The following is a 17004-nucleotide window of genomic DNA, read 5'->3' as shown; positions in this document are numbered from 1 at the left end:
CAATTAGACCCCAACAAGCGGCAGCAACTGCAAAACAAACTTAAAACACTGGGGGGTAGTGTGAGGTACAAAATAGAAAAATGCAATACACAGTCTATGATTAGATGTCTAATTATCACATAATTTGCTTTCAAATGCTTCAGCAAGAAGGATAAAATGTGACAAAAGGCTAATGTGATGGTTAATCTTCACTGCTGGCTTGAGTCGATATGTAACCACCTAGGAGACACAACTTCTTTGTATGCCATGAGCATGTTTCCAAAGAGGTTTAACTGAGGTGGGAAGATATGCCCTGAATGTAGATCCCATCCTATAGGCTGAATGTAGATCCCATCCTATACCCTGAATGTAGATCCCATCCTATAGGATATGAGACTACACAGACAGGGTGGGTGCAGAACACTGTTATTCATCTTTCTGCTTTCTGTCTACAGACTCAACAGGACCAGCCAGCCACTTCCTGTCTATGGATGCAATGGGGCCAGACAGGAACTTCCTGTCTTCCTTACTCTGATGGACCCTACCCTTAAAGGATGAGCCAAAACCCTTGTTTATGTTGCTTTTATCATAGCACCAAGAAAAGGAACCAATACAATAAAAACTGAAATCTGTGTGATGTACACAGTATTTATTAGTCTATGTCCACTATTTTTAAAAAATGTTTTAATATCTCCATAATTAAAAAAAATCCCAAAGTCAGGACTGTGGAGATGGCTCAGCAGTTAAGAGAACACTGCTCTTAGGACCTGGGTTTGGTTCCCAGCACAGATGTCAGGTGGCCCACAACCCCCTGTAGCTCCAGCTCTAGGGAACCCAATGCACTCTTCTGGGGTCTCTGTGACTCTACTCAGTGCACAAACCACCCTCAGATGAGCACATACACACAATTTAAAGGATCTTTTTTTTTAAAAAAATGTGGTGATATATAGTTTATGGCCTAATAAAGCTTGCCTGAAGATCAGGGTGCAAAATTAGCCACAGTCATAGAGGCCGGGCAGTGGTGGTGTTCGCCTTGAATCCCAGCACTAGAAAGGAACAGAAAAGCAAAGCAGCTGGGTTGCTTTTCTGGTCTTCAGCCCCATTTCTGTCTCTGAGCTTTTTATTATGATTATTATTATTACTATTCGTGCTACATAAAAACCCTCACAGTCACTGACTAGCAAGGGGACTGAGTTCACACAGCAGTTTGTTGTCAGTGCAGAGAATGGCTTGATAGATGGTGCTGGTGTTATAAATCAGGGGAGGGCACAATGACAACACCGAGGAACAAGAAAAGCCAGCCGGCTGCTAGACCCTGACACCTTTGGGGTTTTTTCCGAGTGCTCATTTGGGGTGAGCCCAAGCTCCCTTCTCTGAGCAGCACTGGGAGCCCTGTCAGACAGCAGGGCAAGCCCAGAGCCCCGCCCCAACAGGGGTAAGCAGGAAAGCACATTCTTCCTGGTCCAGCATGCGCCCCCTGCAGACCTATCAACCAGCTACAGACACAGGGGATTCAGACGGACCACTCCAGAGCTGTCAAAAGAAAATCACTTTATCTGCTGCTTAAAACGCACAAGACTCATTGGAAATGAGGGATGGAAAATGCCCTCTTTGGGGGAACTCCTGATGAGGAGGGTCCCTGCTTTCTCTTCTGGTAAACTGCTACCCCCTCCCCCCATCCTGTCCCAGACACATGTGTGTTTATTCCTGAATGGATGAGCTCCTGTCTACTGAGAAAAGAAACAAGTCTTCCTTGGTCCCTCTCCACAAATGAGCTTCAAGTTTGTAAAGTATTTTACTTATATTCAGACACAAACTAAAAAGGAATTTTCAGAGGACAAAAAAGTTTTAAACTAATAAAAGAGGAGGATGGGGCTAGAGAGATGGCTTAGCTGTTGAGAGCTCTTGGTGAGTTTGCAGAGGGCAGGGGTTTGGTTTCAGCACCCGCATGGCAGCTCACAATCATTTCTAGTGTCAGTTTTGGCGGGTTCCGATGCCCTCTCCTGGCCTCTCCAGGTACTGCATGCAGATGTGCAAAACACATAAAGTAAAAATGAATACCCCTGATAATGAGATTGATGACTACCTTATATGCCATCCTAGAACACTCATCCAGTGGCTGATGGAAGCAGAGGCAGTCACCCACAGCTAAACAGTGAACTGAACTCCTGGAACTCAGTTGCAAAGAGGAGTGATGAGCAAAGGAATCAAGACCCCGCTGTCAAAACCTACAGAGGCAGCTGACTTAAACAAGGGGGAACACATGGACCCAAGACTGATGACTGAGAGGCCAGCATGGGACCGATCCAAACACTCACCCCCTGAATCTGGGTGTCAGAGAGGAGGCCTCAGCAATCTATGGGACCTTGGAGAGTAGATCAGTATTTATTCCTGGCATACAAATGGACTCTGGGAGCCCATTCCACATGGAGGGATGCTCTCTCAGTCTGGACAAATGGGGGAGGACCTAGGCCTTGCCTGGGATGATATGACAGACTCTGAAAATCCCTTATGGAAGGCCTTACCCTCCCTGGGAAGCAGAGGGGGGATGGAGTAGGGTTGGGGGTTGGGGGACTGGGGGGCTGGGGGAGGGGGAGGGAGAGGGAACTGGGAGAAGCAGGTATAAAAAGTTAAATAAAAATTATTATAAGAAATAAATAAAAATGAATAAATCTTAAAAGTACTATTTATAAACAAAAGAACCCCTATCAGATACATTTTAAAGAAATGCTCACTTAAAATATACTATAAACTGAGCATGGTGTTTCATGCCTATAATCTCAACACTTGAGAAGCTGAGGCAGGAGGATTACCCAGAGTTTACAGCCAGCCAGCCTTGGCTACACAATGAGATCTAAGCCAGCCTGGACTATAGTATGACATCCTATCTCAGTTGATACAGGGAAGAGAGAGTGAGCCTTGAGAACTGGGCCCTATTGCCTGAACAAAAATGAGCTTCTGGGAGGAGGGGATCAGCAAATCCCGGGGGAGCTTATTCGCCTGTGATGAAGGTAGCTGAGGGCCCCAGTGAGTTAGGAGGCAGCTATGACAAAGACCAACCTTAAGAAAGTCAGGCCGGGTACATTTATCAGAGTGCTGCTTGAGGGACAGAAGAGTAATTTTCTAAACTTGGAGGCCATGAAAGAAAATCACAGACGTGGCAGGGGTGACTATATAAAGCCTTAGAATGAAGACATAAAAACCAACAACAAAACCAAACAACAGCAACAACCACAACCCCTAACTCAGAAGGGAAACAAGAGGCAGGGAAGACGCCCTCAGCACAATAGGACAACACACTCAAAAAAGACCACTATTTTTTAACAGAGCCTGTACGAGACAAAAAGAAAAGATGAAAATGTCAATAGATGGGCACGAGACCCACGAGTGGAAACGCAGCAAATAAGCAATCGATAGAAACAGGGGACTGTTCCGCCTGGCTGGAAATCCGAAGCAAAATAATGAGGTGCCGTTCCGTGCCTGTACAATTAGCACACACTAAATACAATCCTAAACCCCGGTGCTGGCAAGATCTTTCTGGTAGCATGTTTTGGTACAGCCCCACTGAGAAGCAATTTGGAAGCACATATTGTGAGTGACAAAAAAATATTCATACCTACTGACGCAGTGATATCACTTCTGGGGAACTGCAGAGAAAATAATTGAGAATATGAAGAAAGGGGCCTTCAATATAAAGATCATAATCCTAACATTATCAACAATAATGAAACCCTGGGAGCGACCCACGGGCCTGGGATGTGGGAGAACCACCCTTTCACAGCCTCCCACTACCGGAGAGCAGAGCCAGGCACGCAAGTCCCCAGAAAGTGATCTTCCGGTGGAAAGCGCCTCCGGGTCTAAAGCGTTCTAATATATCTCCTTTATTATATTAAAAAGAACATGCACTTGCAAGCTTGGAAAAATACTGTTAATTTTTTTATCATTATTGTGTCTGTGTGCATGCGGCGGGCAGAGGATGGCCTGGGAATCGGTTCTCTCCTTCCACTTTTATGTGGGTCTCAGGGATCGAACTTAGGCTATGTGGCAAGAGCCTTACACCTGCTAAGCCGTCTCGGAAGCCCTAAAAGATGTCTTTAGAACCTATGGTCTCATCAGACTTTGTATATGCACATACGTCTTTATCACATCTTGTAAAAGTGAAATGATATTGTGTATCTCATTTATAACTACTTTTAAAATTAATACTTCCAAGCATTTATACAATCTTCTGCTAAATTATCTTAATTGCTGCACAATATTATCCTGGGGGCTGGAGAGATGGCTCAGTGATTAAGAGCACTGGTTGTTTTTCCAGAGGACCTGGGGTTCAATTCCCAGCACCCACATGGCAGCTCACAACTGTCTGTAACTCCAGTTCCAGGGACTCCAACCCACTCATGAAGACATCCATGTATACCAAACACCAAAGTGCATAAAATAAAAATAAACATTTTTTAAAAAGCCAATATTATCCTGAAGGACACCCTATATTTAATCAATGTCCTTTTTTTTTTTTAATACAAGGTCTCATTATGTAGACCAGGCTGGCCTGGAATTCACAGAAATCTGCATGCCTCTCCCTCCCAAGTGCTGGGACTAAAGACATACAACACCACGTCCAGTTAATCAGTTTCCTTATGTTGGATTTTCTAGTTTGTCTCTTTCTTTTTCTGATATTGCAAGAAAATCCCTGTAGTAGCTGCATCTTGCTATCAATATTCCCTTACAGCTTCCTACAGTGAAACTCATGGATCAAAGGCTATCCAAAACAGAGTTTTCTGAAATATACTGTCAAATACATGGTTTGCTTTTTAAAATTCTGAGGTCATTTTCCTCTTTTGTTTTTGTTTTTTCAAGACAGGGTTTCTCTGTATTGTTTTGGAAGCTGTCTTGGAACTCGCTATGTAGACCAGGCTGGCCTTAAACTCACAGAGATCCGCCTGCCTCTGCCTCCCAAGTGCTGGAATTAAAGGTGTGCACTGCCTGGCTCTGAGGTCATTTTCTAAAGTTGCAATAATTTTAATCAAAATTATCGTTTGTGAAAAATGAGACTATTACCACTTGATCTTATGTGTCCCTGCTTTGGGGTGGGATTGTCCTGGAAGTCCTGAATCCTACTGCTTGCCTACTAAAACTGAGTATTTTACTTCTTGCTATTAGCTTAGCAGAATCTCCCAGTTCTCTGGGACAGTGAAAAAGAATGGGAATGGTCTAGGTTGGTTACGGCAACCTACTTTATTATTCATTCTATTTTGGTGTGGTGGGCTGAGGACTCAGGCTGCTGAAGAGCCAAAGATGATGCCTGTCCCCGTGTGTCTCAGGAAAGTGCTGGGTACCACCCTCACCTCCCTTCTGCTTTTTCTTTGAATGCTTACGTGATGAGAATAGCTTGAGAAGACTGACAAAAGGTAAAACAAACAAAATAAAAGGCAGCAAACTCAGACCCAACATATGGAACCAGGGTGTCTCAGTCACTGTTCTGTCCCTGGAGGAAGCACCATGACCAAGGTCATTCATGGAAGAAAGCGTTTAATTGGGGACTTGCTTACAGTTTCAGAGGGTTAGTACATTTTCATCACAGTGGTGGGCATGACAGCATGCATGGTTCTGGAGCAGTAGCTGGGAGCTCTATCCTCATCCATAGACAGAAAGTGAGCAAGATACGCTGGGCCTGGTGTGAGTGTGAAACCTCAAAGCCCACCCCCAGTGACTACTTCCTCCAATAAGGCCACACCTCCTAATCCTTCTCAAACAGTGCCACTCTCTGATGACTAAGCATTTAAATATGAGCCTATGGGGACCATTCTTACTCAAATGCCATGCAGAAAGAGGCCCTACAGATTCCTGCATATAGTTTGACTCCAGACTGTTTACACCTGGCTTTGATCTGCCTTTTGTGAAATGCTACCCTGTCTCCTGTTCCTGTTTGAAGTCTTACCTGAGAGATTCCTAGGGGTTCAAAGACTATGCAAACTTGGTTGGGGAAACTCCCCGGCACACCAGTGGTATTCCTTGTGTTTTACACTGCCCCTTTGAGACACTCAGATATGATGTTTTGGGATATGGAAATGAACTTGCTAAAGGTTTACATTGGATAACAATAAAAAAGCCCTGGGCGAAGGGAGATCCTCTTAGTCTGCAAGAGGCTGAGTTCCCCCTGTAGCTGGAAAGGCTAAAATCATCCCTAGAGCGCCTCTGCCTTCATTCCACGGACCCACATGAACCCACACCCATTCTACAACAGTGCCAGCAACAGCCTGCCTCGGGACTTTACATAATAAGGCTAATCTTATAAGTTTAAGCACTGTGATTATTTTTTTCTGTTACTTGAAGTACTCTAACTAAAACATATTAGAAGAATGTCTGACAGCCCTAAGATATAAAATTGGCCTTTAAGTCAGACAATTGGGAGACAGGAGGCTGGGTAATGAATGCCCTTACGACTATACTAAATTAATGGGAATGCCAGCAGATATGAGTGTGGGTTATAGATTAATTTTATTTAAAATTTTTATCACGTTTATTGTGTGTACACATATACCATGACAAGCATGTGGAGGTCAGAGGACAGCTTTCTGGAGTTATTTCTCTTCTTTCACTACGTGGGTCCCAGGGGTCATTAGACTGACGCCTGTAACAACGGAGACATCTTATTGTGCTAGTTTTCTTTTTGTTGCTGAGGTTAAAATACTCTGACAAAAAGCAAATTAAGGGCAGGGCGGTGGTGGCACACTCCTTTAATCCCAGCACTCGGGAGGCAGAGGCAGGTGATCTCTGTGAGTTTAAGGCTGGGCTGGACCGATAGCCTCCAAAACAATACAGAGAAACCCTGTCTCATAAAAACAAAAAAAAAAGTAATTTATGAGAGAATAGGTTTATTCTAGCTCACAATTTCATGTTATATTCTATCACTGTGGGGAAGTCACAGCATTGGGAGCTTGAAATTCCTGGATCTATCCACAGACAACAGCAGAGAGATGTGAATGCTCACTTGCTTGTGCTCAGCTCAATTTCCCCCACTCTTACACTGTGTAGGACCTGCTGCCTAGGGAATGGTGCTGCCCACAGTGGACTGGGTCTTCCCACATCAACTACTTAATTAAAGACAGTCCCCTACAGACATGCCCACAGGCCAACCCAACATATACAAGCCCTCAGTGAGATCCTTCTCAGGTGATTCTCCATTGTGTCAATGACAATTAAGATAGTTAGCACTCCCCAATTAAAGTATTGAAGCTGAAAGAGAATGCCACACAGGCGTGTGAGTTGAGATGCATCCACCATTCAGCAGTGAAGATTCTATTCTGGGCAGTTCACCCTAATGAAAGAACATGCTTCCTCTGTCTGCAAGAGTGAGAAGGAAGGAAGCAAGCCCGGAATGGTGGGCATGTGAGGCCAGAGGACAGAAAGACTAAATGTGAATGACCGACTCACTCTTCTACCTGCTTCTACTTTTGTCTCTTTCCATGTCCTCATCTTAGCAGAGAAGGCACACCCCATTCCCACATTCCTCAGTAGGCTGAATGAATTATCGTGTCTTCTCCAGGGGACACACGGATCTCAGTTCCATTCCAGGGATACACAGTTTATTATTTTTGGAAGGCCTGTCTAAAGAGCAGAAAGGTTCTGTGCGGGACTTCCTGGGCTGTGGGCTGGCGGGCAGGTCTTCTACATGAGAGCTAAGGACAGGGATCTATTTTCTTTCTGGGGTTTGGAGAGAAAAGTTCATATAAAGCACTCTTAAGAGAAAAATGTCCACACTGGTGTTTCTTTGTCCAGCCCACAACATCTGATTACTGATCCCCTGTAGGTCTGTGGGTGGCTGGGCTGAGAAGTCAGGAATATTCAGTCACAGCTGTGCTCCAGAATGCAAGCCTCAGGAACCCCTCAGGCCCAGGTTCCCTCTGTGCGATGTAATTGCCAATTGTTCAGGCTGCTAGCCTCTCTCTCTTCATGGCAATTTATCAGTGCGTGGTTAACCATCCCCTTCAAAGAGAAAGGAAAAGCTGATTTGAAATATTCTGGACAAAGGGAATATTTGAGAGCTTGTTTCAGAAGTCTCTGCGATGATGGCAGGTCACAGTCACAGCAGAGACACCAGTGCTGCCAGAGACCAAGTGATCCAGGAAGCCGGGACACTCCTCCTTAATAATAGGACATTCTACTCGTCCTGCAAGTAGTTCAGTCAAGGTCTCTTCGGTTCTCCAAGGCAGGAAGAACCGAACTTTCACACTCTGTCCTACTTTTTATTTGGAGTTTTCCTTTTGATCCTTTTCCACTGGTGTTTCCCTTCTATCTGTCCTCACTACCTGGGTTCTCTACAGAATGAAAGACACTGGACCAGGAAGGGGGAGTGGTTCTCTCAGACTACCCTGAGCTCCAGGATCTTCTGGCCTCAGTCAGAAGCAGAGGCACGCTCTGAGATGGGCCCAGATAGTGCTGATGCTTCCCTGAAGGTACGAGGAAGCTGTGGGGGTGAGTGCTGGGTAAGATGAGGGGATCCCCAGCATCTCCTCTCCCCACCAGGCAGCTCTGTGCGGTGGAAACACACGAAGCCCTGCTCCCCTTCACACAGAGGTCCTGGTCACTCACTCTCAGTCAGCATCACCTGTTCCACTCCCCGTTTTAGAAGACGATGGTGCCATCTTCCACCCATCATCATCCCAGAGTCTTGGCCTCCCTCCTGTCTGACCAAGTTCTTCCGATTTTAAAAAATTCTTTAAAGTCCTCCATCTCTTACTCAAATCTTCATCAGTTCTCCCCTGAAATGAATCTGACTCACTTCAAGAATATCTGAAATGCAAATCTGATCATTTGACTTTTGGGGTTAAAATCCTTCTACAGTCACAAAATAAAATCCAGAAATCCCAGCATGCCCTGCAAAGCCATCCAAAAGCTGGCTTCTAGCAGACTCGGTGAGGCGCCTGCAGCTTCCCTCTGCAGCACACATGGAAGGGCCGTGCTGGAGCTGTGACTGCTGCTTCCTACTGCGGGAATGGCAATGTGACTCCCCTGGGGGCATGCCTTGGACCACCATACCAGCCAAGTACACTAGGAAAGTGGCCTGCCTTCAGATCGGCACTGGACACTGGAAAACGGTCAAGGCCAGAGGTGTACGGGAAGGGAAGAAATGGAGTTGGATGATTTTGTCACTAACTTGGGACAGACTTGGGACTAGCAATGCTACTGGACTCAAGTGTAACCAGAGCCTACAAACAGTCATATTCCATGGAACCCTCACTCTTCAGAAGACCATCTTTCGAGCCATGCGGCAGCAAGGACTCTGTGGGTGCCCAGGTACAACCTCCTCAGAATCAAAAGACCTATGGGGAAAAGGTGCCACATGGCCTACTCAAGACACATCCCTGCTATCCATAGTCACCCTGACCTCTGACCTCACAGAGTGTCCAGCTATTAATGGATGCAGTAATGAGCATCATGCAGCACAGTGAACAGCTCACTCCTTGGAGAAGCTGGCCACACCGGGCCGCTACTTCACTAGGGATCGTATTTTGGAAACGGCCATGCTCTGGCCAGCCCAGCCCCTTACACCTTATGTACCGCCTGACGCTGCTGCAGACCTCAGGAGTCTGTGGAGACAACAGCTTCTCAAATGCAGAGAAGCAGGAATCTGGTGGCCAGGAGTCTCGGGTTCCTGGGACGCTTCATCAAGCAGAGCTCTGCTGGCATTGTGCTTGTCCCTACTGGGGTATCCCACCTTCCAGAGTCACAGTCCCAAGTCCAGCAGAGTGGGATGGGGCAGAGGAGATTCCCATCCCAATAGTCAGTGTCAAGTAACTTAGTTACTCTTTTCATTGCTGTGAACAAACACCCTTCAAGAAATGACAGAAGAGAGGAAGGGGCCATAGCTTAAAAGGGGACGTGGGTCATCTTGGCTGGGAAGGCATTGCAGTGGGAGGAAAGTGCTGGCCACACCAGGAGTGGACAGGAAGTGAGGCCAACCTATAAAATCTCAAGGCTGGCTCCTAGTGACACACTTCCTCCATCAAGGCCTTCCCAACAGCATGAGCCTGGGGGACTTTCACATCCTAACTGTCCCTGACTCAACACTCCTGCTTCTTGCTCTGTGTTTCTGGACTCTGATCTAGAGGTTTTTCAGCCCCAGGAAATGATAAGGGGCTAAATGGATGCCCAAAAAACCACCAGGTCAGTCGAGCTTCTCAGGCTTCCAGCATTTGTTGGAGATGAACTTCCTTTCCACCACAGACTGCTCAGTTTTCAAGAAGTCTGCTGTTTGAGAGGGGGCGCCTCCTCACCCACAGCGCCACAGCGCCACAGCCAAGGGAGAGAGGGCATCCAACCACTGGCGTTGGACTGCCGGGAGGGGAGGGAGGGCACATACCTTTGTCGTACTGTCAGGAGGGAGGGCACATACCTTCGTGAGCTGCTGCTCTGAAGAGAACCCCAAGCCGAACACCGTGTTGGCTCTGCTGTCAGCCCACTGGCCGAACTTCTGTGAGGTTTTGGTGAAAGTCATGTTTGGGGTGATGGTGCTGTTTATAATCACCTGCGGGGAGACAACCCGAGGGAGAGAGTGTTAACTCTACCCTGGACCGTTTTCTCCGGACACAGCCCATGGATACAGGGCACTTCCTCTGTTCGGTTGTGTCTGCTCCTGGACTGTTCTGACCAAAGCAACACAACCATGACAGAAGGTAATTTCAGACACTTGACAACAGAAGAGTCTAAGATAGGATCTTTCACTTTACTGATAGGGAAACATCTCTCCTAAGAATGGTTTCCAAAACTAATGTTTTATTGCCCCGCAGATACCAAGTACCAAAGTTCCCTTAAAGGCTACATTCCCAGAAGAACCGCCCTCAACACACCACGCCCACCTCCCTTTTGAAATCCAGCCAAACCGGTTAATGCTCCCACCAGCAGCGGGGGGGGAGCTTTGCTTCCCGAGGGGAAGGAGAAGATTCTGACCTGGGGAGTAGGTAGAGAGCTAATTAAAAATAGACTAGCCATACTGGTGTGCGCAGGGAGACCGGGAGGGACAGCACAGGTGTGCTGGCTGTTACCACCACCCCTTGATCTCAAATGAGAAAGAATCGGAGAGACCACGTAAACCCTGGGAGGGAGGGTCACATGGAGCCTATGTTTCTAATTTGTATTTCTGGTTAACAGAATTGCCCGCCATGTAGTAAATGTCCAATGTGTGAGTGAAAATGAATGCATGAATGCAGCATGTATCAGATGGCTCCTGGGTCAGTCCCTTCCACATCCTTAGGGGTTCCTTGAGTGCCAGTAGCTAAAAGCTAACCGGAGTGTAACACACAGCTCCCAGGCTTGCCCCTAACAGGCTTTCCCAGAGTGCGTCACACTGAGATATTTCTTTAAAATGAAACAATTTCTAAGCTATTCTTCATAAGATATGTTATCTAATCTTATCTTTAAAGAAGGAGAAATTGAGGTTCAACAAAGTCAAGTGGCTTGTTCAAGGCCACAGGCAGCGAGCGTGGATGATGAATGTACTGCTCTCAAAGCAATGGTTAATGGGGATGCACTGCTCTCAAAGCAGTGGTTAATGGGGATGTACTTCTCTCAAAGCAATGGTTAATGGGGATGCACTGCTCTCAAAGCAGTGGTTAATGGGGATGTACTGCTCTCAAAGCAATGGTTAATGGGGATGCACTGCTCTCAAAGCAATGGTTAATGGGGATGCACTGCTCTCAAAGCAGTGGTTAATGGGGATGCACTGCTCTCAAAGCAGTGGTTAATGGGGATGCACTGCTCTCAAAGCAATGGTTAATGGGGATGCACTGCTCTCAAAGCAGTGGTTAATGGGGATGCACTGCTCTCAAAGCAGTGGTTAATGGGGATGTACTGCTCTCAAAGCAGTGGTTAATGGGGATGCACTGCTCTCAAAGCAATGGTTAATGGGGATGCACTGCTCTCAAAGCAGTGGTTAATGGGGATGCACTGCTCTCAAAGCAGTGGTTAGCTGATTTGAAGAGCAAGACCTATTCATCCTGCTTAGGGATAAGTTCAGCTTCTTTGACCTACGAACGCATCAACTTTGGAAAATTCCCAGCCACCCTTTTCACAGACTGCTTCTGCATCGCCTCTCTCCCCACAGCTTACCTTAGAAGTGTGTCACATGTTTCACACTGACCAAACACACCACCCTTCTCATTCCTGGTTCGCTCTGGTTTAGTTTGGGCATCTTTTTAAATAGTCACTTTTTTTCCCCGTATGTATACTGTTGGGGGAGAGGGTGTGCCTGTGAGTGTAGGTGCCCGTGGAAGTCAAGGGTGTTGGATGCCCTGAAGTGTGGATGCTGGGCATTGAAAACAGGTCTGGAGGAAGAGCACTGTGTTCCTAACACTAAGCCATTTCTCCAGGCCCCAATCTGGGCATTTTTAACTGATCTGTTTTCCACTTCACTGATCTTGCTGGTTGATACACGGTCTATCTGCTGTTACGCTATCCACTCAGCACCTTGTGTGTGGGGAGTGAACCAAGCGGGAAGGAGTTTTAATTAGTTACCTAGTTTTGCTCTGTAGCTTCTCCTTCTGCAGTCTCCACAGTTCTGAAATTCACCACCGTCCCTGCCTCTGTTACTTTTAAAATCGAGCATATCTTATTTTAAAAGTGCAGTCCAAGACTAGACATGGTGACGTACACCTGTAATTCCAGCAGGAAGATCTCTGAGTTTATGGCTAGTCTGATCTACAAACTGAGTTCCAGGCCAGTTAGAGTCTACTTCATGAGACCTTGTCTCAATCAAGATCAGTCAATCAATAATCTAAGACCCTGAGGTATCCTTCCCTTCTCCTGTTTTGTTCATTTCCCCTTTACTTCCTCAATATATTGGTGTATTTATTTTAAAGTCCTTGATGCAAACACCAACACCTGGGCCATCTCAGAATCTATCATTATGTGGACCTCCCCTCCTGACTCCAGGCATTTGATCCCTCCTTTTTGCAGGTCTAGTCTTTTTTTTTTCTTAAGTCTCATACTGAAATTGCAAAGACTACATAGAACATGACCATCTGCCAGAGGAAGCGCCCTGTCTCTGCTGGGTGAATTAGGCAGACAGAAAATCCCCTCATTTTAGTGCTATACTGGGTCAGGTTGGATTTCAGCTCCCAGGAGACTCAGTCTACCTTTGGTTCACTCCTGGACTCAGGGCAGGCTCTTTATGTTTGTTTTGGTTTTTGGACTTTTTTTTTTTTTTGCTTACATGTATGTTTGTGCATTATGGGCATGCCTGGTTCATGCAGAAGCCAGAGAGTTTGCTGGACCCCCTAGAACTGGAATTACAGATGGTTTTTGAGCCACCATGTGGGTGCTGGAAATTGAACCTGGGTCCTCTGGGAGAGCATCCAGTGCCGTTAACCACTGAGCCCTCTCTCCAGCCCCAGGGCAGGCTCTTGAAGGCAGAGAGATGGGCAGGTCTTAATCTCCTCTGCCCTCAGGGACTGTGGAGAATCAGTACCGTCTGTGAGAAGTTTCCAGCTTGCTTTTGTAGACTATTAAACCCGAATCTTCCCAACCTGGCTGTCCTCTTATCCTGGCTTCAGACTTGCTGGGCATGACCTTCAACTCCTGCTGCCCGTCTCTATCTACCAAGGGCTGGGACGATACACTGTGCCACCATCCCACTAGCAAACTGTGAAGGGGAAACTGGCCGTGTTTGGGGTTACTCAAGTCTCCCTGGCTGCCACTTAAGCAATGTGAGCATCAAGATCTCCACTGGTTTCTCTACCAGGAGCAGCCTTGCTGAGGACCCAGCTCTTTGTGCAGCCTGTGTAGAGCTGTCCCTAGTCAGAGGGTGTCCAGGTGACAGGGTGTGTAGGAGCTTAGTGTCCCAGTGTCCATTCCGTACTGTCTGGGGCTTTCATGATTTTGTGTATTGTAAAATCTTGGTGGGGACTTGGTTCTAAACGCTGTACATTAAAAAACTGTCTGAGGAGGGGGGTTGGCCATTTTTAAGTCATTCACTCTTCAGCTTCATCTCGTTGGCCACTGCTAAGTGCTGATTCCCCTCCCCCAGCAGTGTCTGCCAGAGCCGAGCCCCAGCCGTCAGCCTCTATCCAGAATTGGCAACGGCTTGCAGGAGAGAGGCTGCCCATCTTGGCTCTGAGTGGTCCCATTTCTCTAGACTTTTGGTCTCTCTAGCCTTCATCATTCTACAGCTTTTCGATAACTTTAAATCATATTTATGGAAACAGGGCTATAGCTCAGTGCTTGCTTCACAAGTTCAGTTCCCCAGTATCGACCCCCCAAAGTCAAATGTTTCCTACTTGTTATCAGAGAGAACGCTGGCCCACAGGAAGCTATATACCTCACTTAGAAGCCGAGAGTTGGATCGGGACAAACCCAGGCACAGCGTTTCACCATGAATGTGCTTGGACTGGGTTCTACAATGTTTGTGGGAAGCATGCAATCTCCCATTGCTGCTCACGTCCATTAAGCAAAGCGGCGCTCAGGCATGCCAGTCTAGCTTGCTGGTGTGGGAGTAAGTTCAGCTACTCTCCAAGTTCAGTAAGTAACATCCCTGTATTCGTTCATTCCAAGCGGGGACTCCAGACCACTCGCCACCTGCTCATCTCTTTCCTCCTCCATTTGTAGCATGCGATGGGAGCAGAGAGCAAGGAGCCGGCAGACCACAGCACATAACCCACAACTCATCCTGTCCCCTTCCTTTCTGTCCCCCAAGCAAAGGGCCCATCCTCTCCGTCAGAATCAAGCTTGCCCCGGTGTCCTTGGGTCCTGTGTCTTTGTCTCTAATTCCAGAATGTTCCTCCTATACATACAATCATGCTGTGTATGACCCTCCACAGGTAACTACAGGTTTGTTTGTCCTTGGAACACAAGATGCTGACCTTGCAGAACTCATGAGGGTTTTGCAGAGGGAGCTGCAGAGCCCTCATTCCTCATTAAAAGGTCTGTAGTTCCCAGTCCCTGTCATCAGCATGAAGGTGCCAGTGCCCTTATCTATAAGCTGGAGGTGAGCCAGAAGAGAGAAAAGTGAAAGCCACACTTTCCACACTGCCCTTGTAATTGCTAGCACTGGCTCCCTGCAGGCTCCACAGTGCCTTACTTAGCTGGTTCTAAACAGTTTACCCAAGGTTCTGAGACTTCCTGGAGGAAGGGAGGGAGGGAAAGAGGGAGGGAGGGGGAGGAAGGGAGGGGAAAGAAACAGTGGCAAGGAAGTTCATCGTTTAGTAGCCCAGCATCATTTTACTGTGCCTTAACTACCATGGTAGTCAGTCTGAGCAATGTCACAGCCAGAGTAGTAAACTCAGATGTACGCTAGTGACAGCTGGCTGGCTAACCTCCCAGAAAACCTACAGCATGGGCCTCCACAAGAGCAGCAAGAATGACACCCACAGTGAACATGCTGCCCAAGTACCCAGTCTCAGAAGCGTCTTCCTTCTCTTGCCACTGACATGGAAACAGCCTCCGGCCACACCTGCCTTGTCACTGAGGCTGAGTCCTTCAGACAGGCTGGGCAGCGTCTGGTAAGACCTGCTCCTTCTGTCTGCCCCTCCCAGGCTCTGTCTGTCTCTTCCAGCTAAGCGTGTTTGCACCTGGAGACTAACTGTGTTTATCCAGGAGACTAACTCAGCTTTGGCTGTCACCCTTCTCAGGTATGGAGGAAGGAAGGAAGGGAAGAACATGAACACATACCAAAAGACCCTTTGAAAAACAATGTTTCTGTTTTTTTGGGGAATGTGCCTTGCTGTAGCCCAGGCTGGTCTTGAACTCTCTGTAGCCTATGCTGGCCTTGAACTAGAAAACTTCCTGACTCAGACTCCCAAGTGTTGGATTGTTGGTGTGTACCTCCAAACCCAGCTGAAAAGACCTCTCTGTCTTCATCCACACCAGAGAAGGGCGTCTGATCCCATTACAGATGGTTGTGAGCCATCATGTGGTTGCTGGGAATTGAACTCAGGACCTCTGGAAGAGCAGGCAAGTGCTCTTAACTGAGTCATCTCTCCAGTCCCCTGAAAAGATCTTTTGATTGCCATGGGTCTGCAATGGTGAGTGCACTATGCAGCTGGATGGAGGGGGGATGCTGGGGAGGTAGCCTGAGCTTCAGGACAAAAAGATGGGAACTTAAGGGACTGAGGGCAGCTTAGTTCTGGGGAAGTGAATGATCAGGTCCTGGGAGACTGGAGAGAATGAGCTAGGGCAGGTTGGTGGGCAGAACTTACCGGTTCAGCTTTACTAGCAATGTGGAAATACATGATCGACACATTCAAAGTCAGTCAGATACCATCAAGGGTTTGGGCAGGAGTACGGAGGCACGGAGCTGCCATAGGTTGGCAAAACTGTTAAAATAATTTAACAACTGCACTTCTGACTGTGGGAAATGCACAGGATGCTCACCGTGGCAGTGTTTGCAGAAGCAGGATCTACCACCAGCAGGGTGTATAATAAACTGTAGTAGATTCATAATGAAATGTTATCTAGCAGGGAAATTAACCAAGGCTGTGGGCATTAGTACAGGCAAGTCACAAATCATCAAAAACACATATGGGATATCTACTTGTATAAAAGTTAAAATCAGATAAAATAAATAACATTCTACTTAGTCAGGGGTCAACACACAATAATCCTCAGGCCAAATCCGACAGACAGCCTGGTTTTTAAATAGAGTTTTACTGAATTACAGTTGTCCATTTACATAGAGTCTATGAGTCTATGACCATTTTCTTGCCACAAAGGAAAAACAAAAAAGCTGCAAGAGACTATAAAAGAAATTACTCTGTGGTTTGTTGAAAAGCTTGTCAACCCCTGATTTAGGAACACACACACACACACACACACACACACACACACACACACACACACGGCAAAACTACCAAGGAAATGCCTATTAGAGTTGTTTCAGGAGAGAAAAATCTCTTAATGAATGGATGGATGGATGGATGGATGGATGGATGGATGGTTAGTGTGTTCAATGCAGTGTGAGCTGGGCAGTCAGTGGTTAGTGTGTTAATGCAGTGTGAGCGGAGCAGTCAGTGGTTAGTGTGTTAATGCAGTGTG

At 46.9% G+C, this 17004-nt stretch overlaps 1 protein-coding gene across 4 annotated transcripts in view; it reads right to left on the bottom strand.

The window, feature by feature from the left end:
* Window positions 1-17004, bottom strand: part of Homer2 (homer scaffold protein 2) — a 128233-nt gene that overhangs the window by 13303 nt on the left and 97926 nt on the right. For all 4 annotated transcript variants that reach the window (XM_040729327.1, XM_005077833.4, XM_040729335.1 and 1 more), the window contains one exon: window positions 10376-10507. In XM_040729327.1, coding sequence (XP_040585261.1) covers window positions 10376-10507 — 132 coding nt within the window. The remainder of the gene's footprint in view (window positions 1-10375; window positions 10508-17004) is intronic.

The sequence above is a fragment of the Mesocricetus auratus genome, unplaced genomic scaffold (genome assembly GCF_017639785.1).
Source record: "Mesocricetus auratus isolate SY011 unplaced genomic scaffold, BCM_Maur_2.0 Super-Scaffold_4256, whole genome shotgun sequence".
NCBI lineage: Eukaryota > Metazoa > Chordata > Mammalia > Rodentia > Cricetidae > Mesocricetus > Mesocricetus auratus.
Note: the sequence above shows the minus strand (reverse complement) of the source record. Positions and strands in the feature narration are given on the sequence as shown.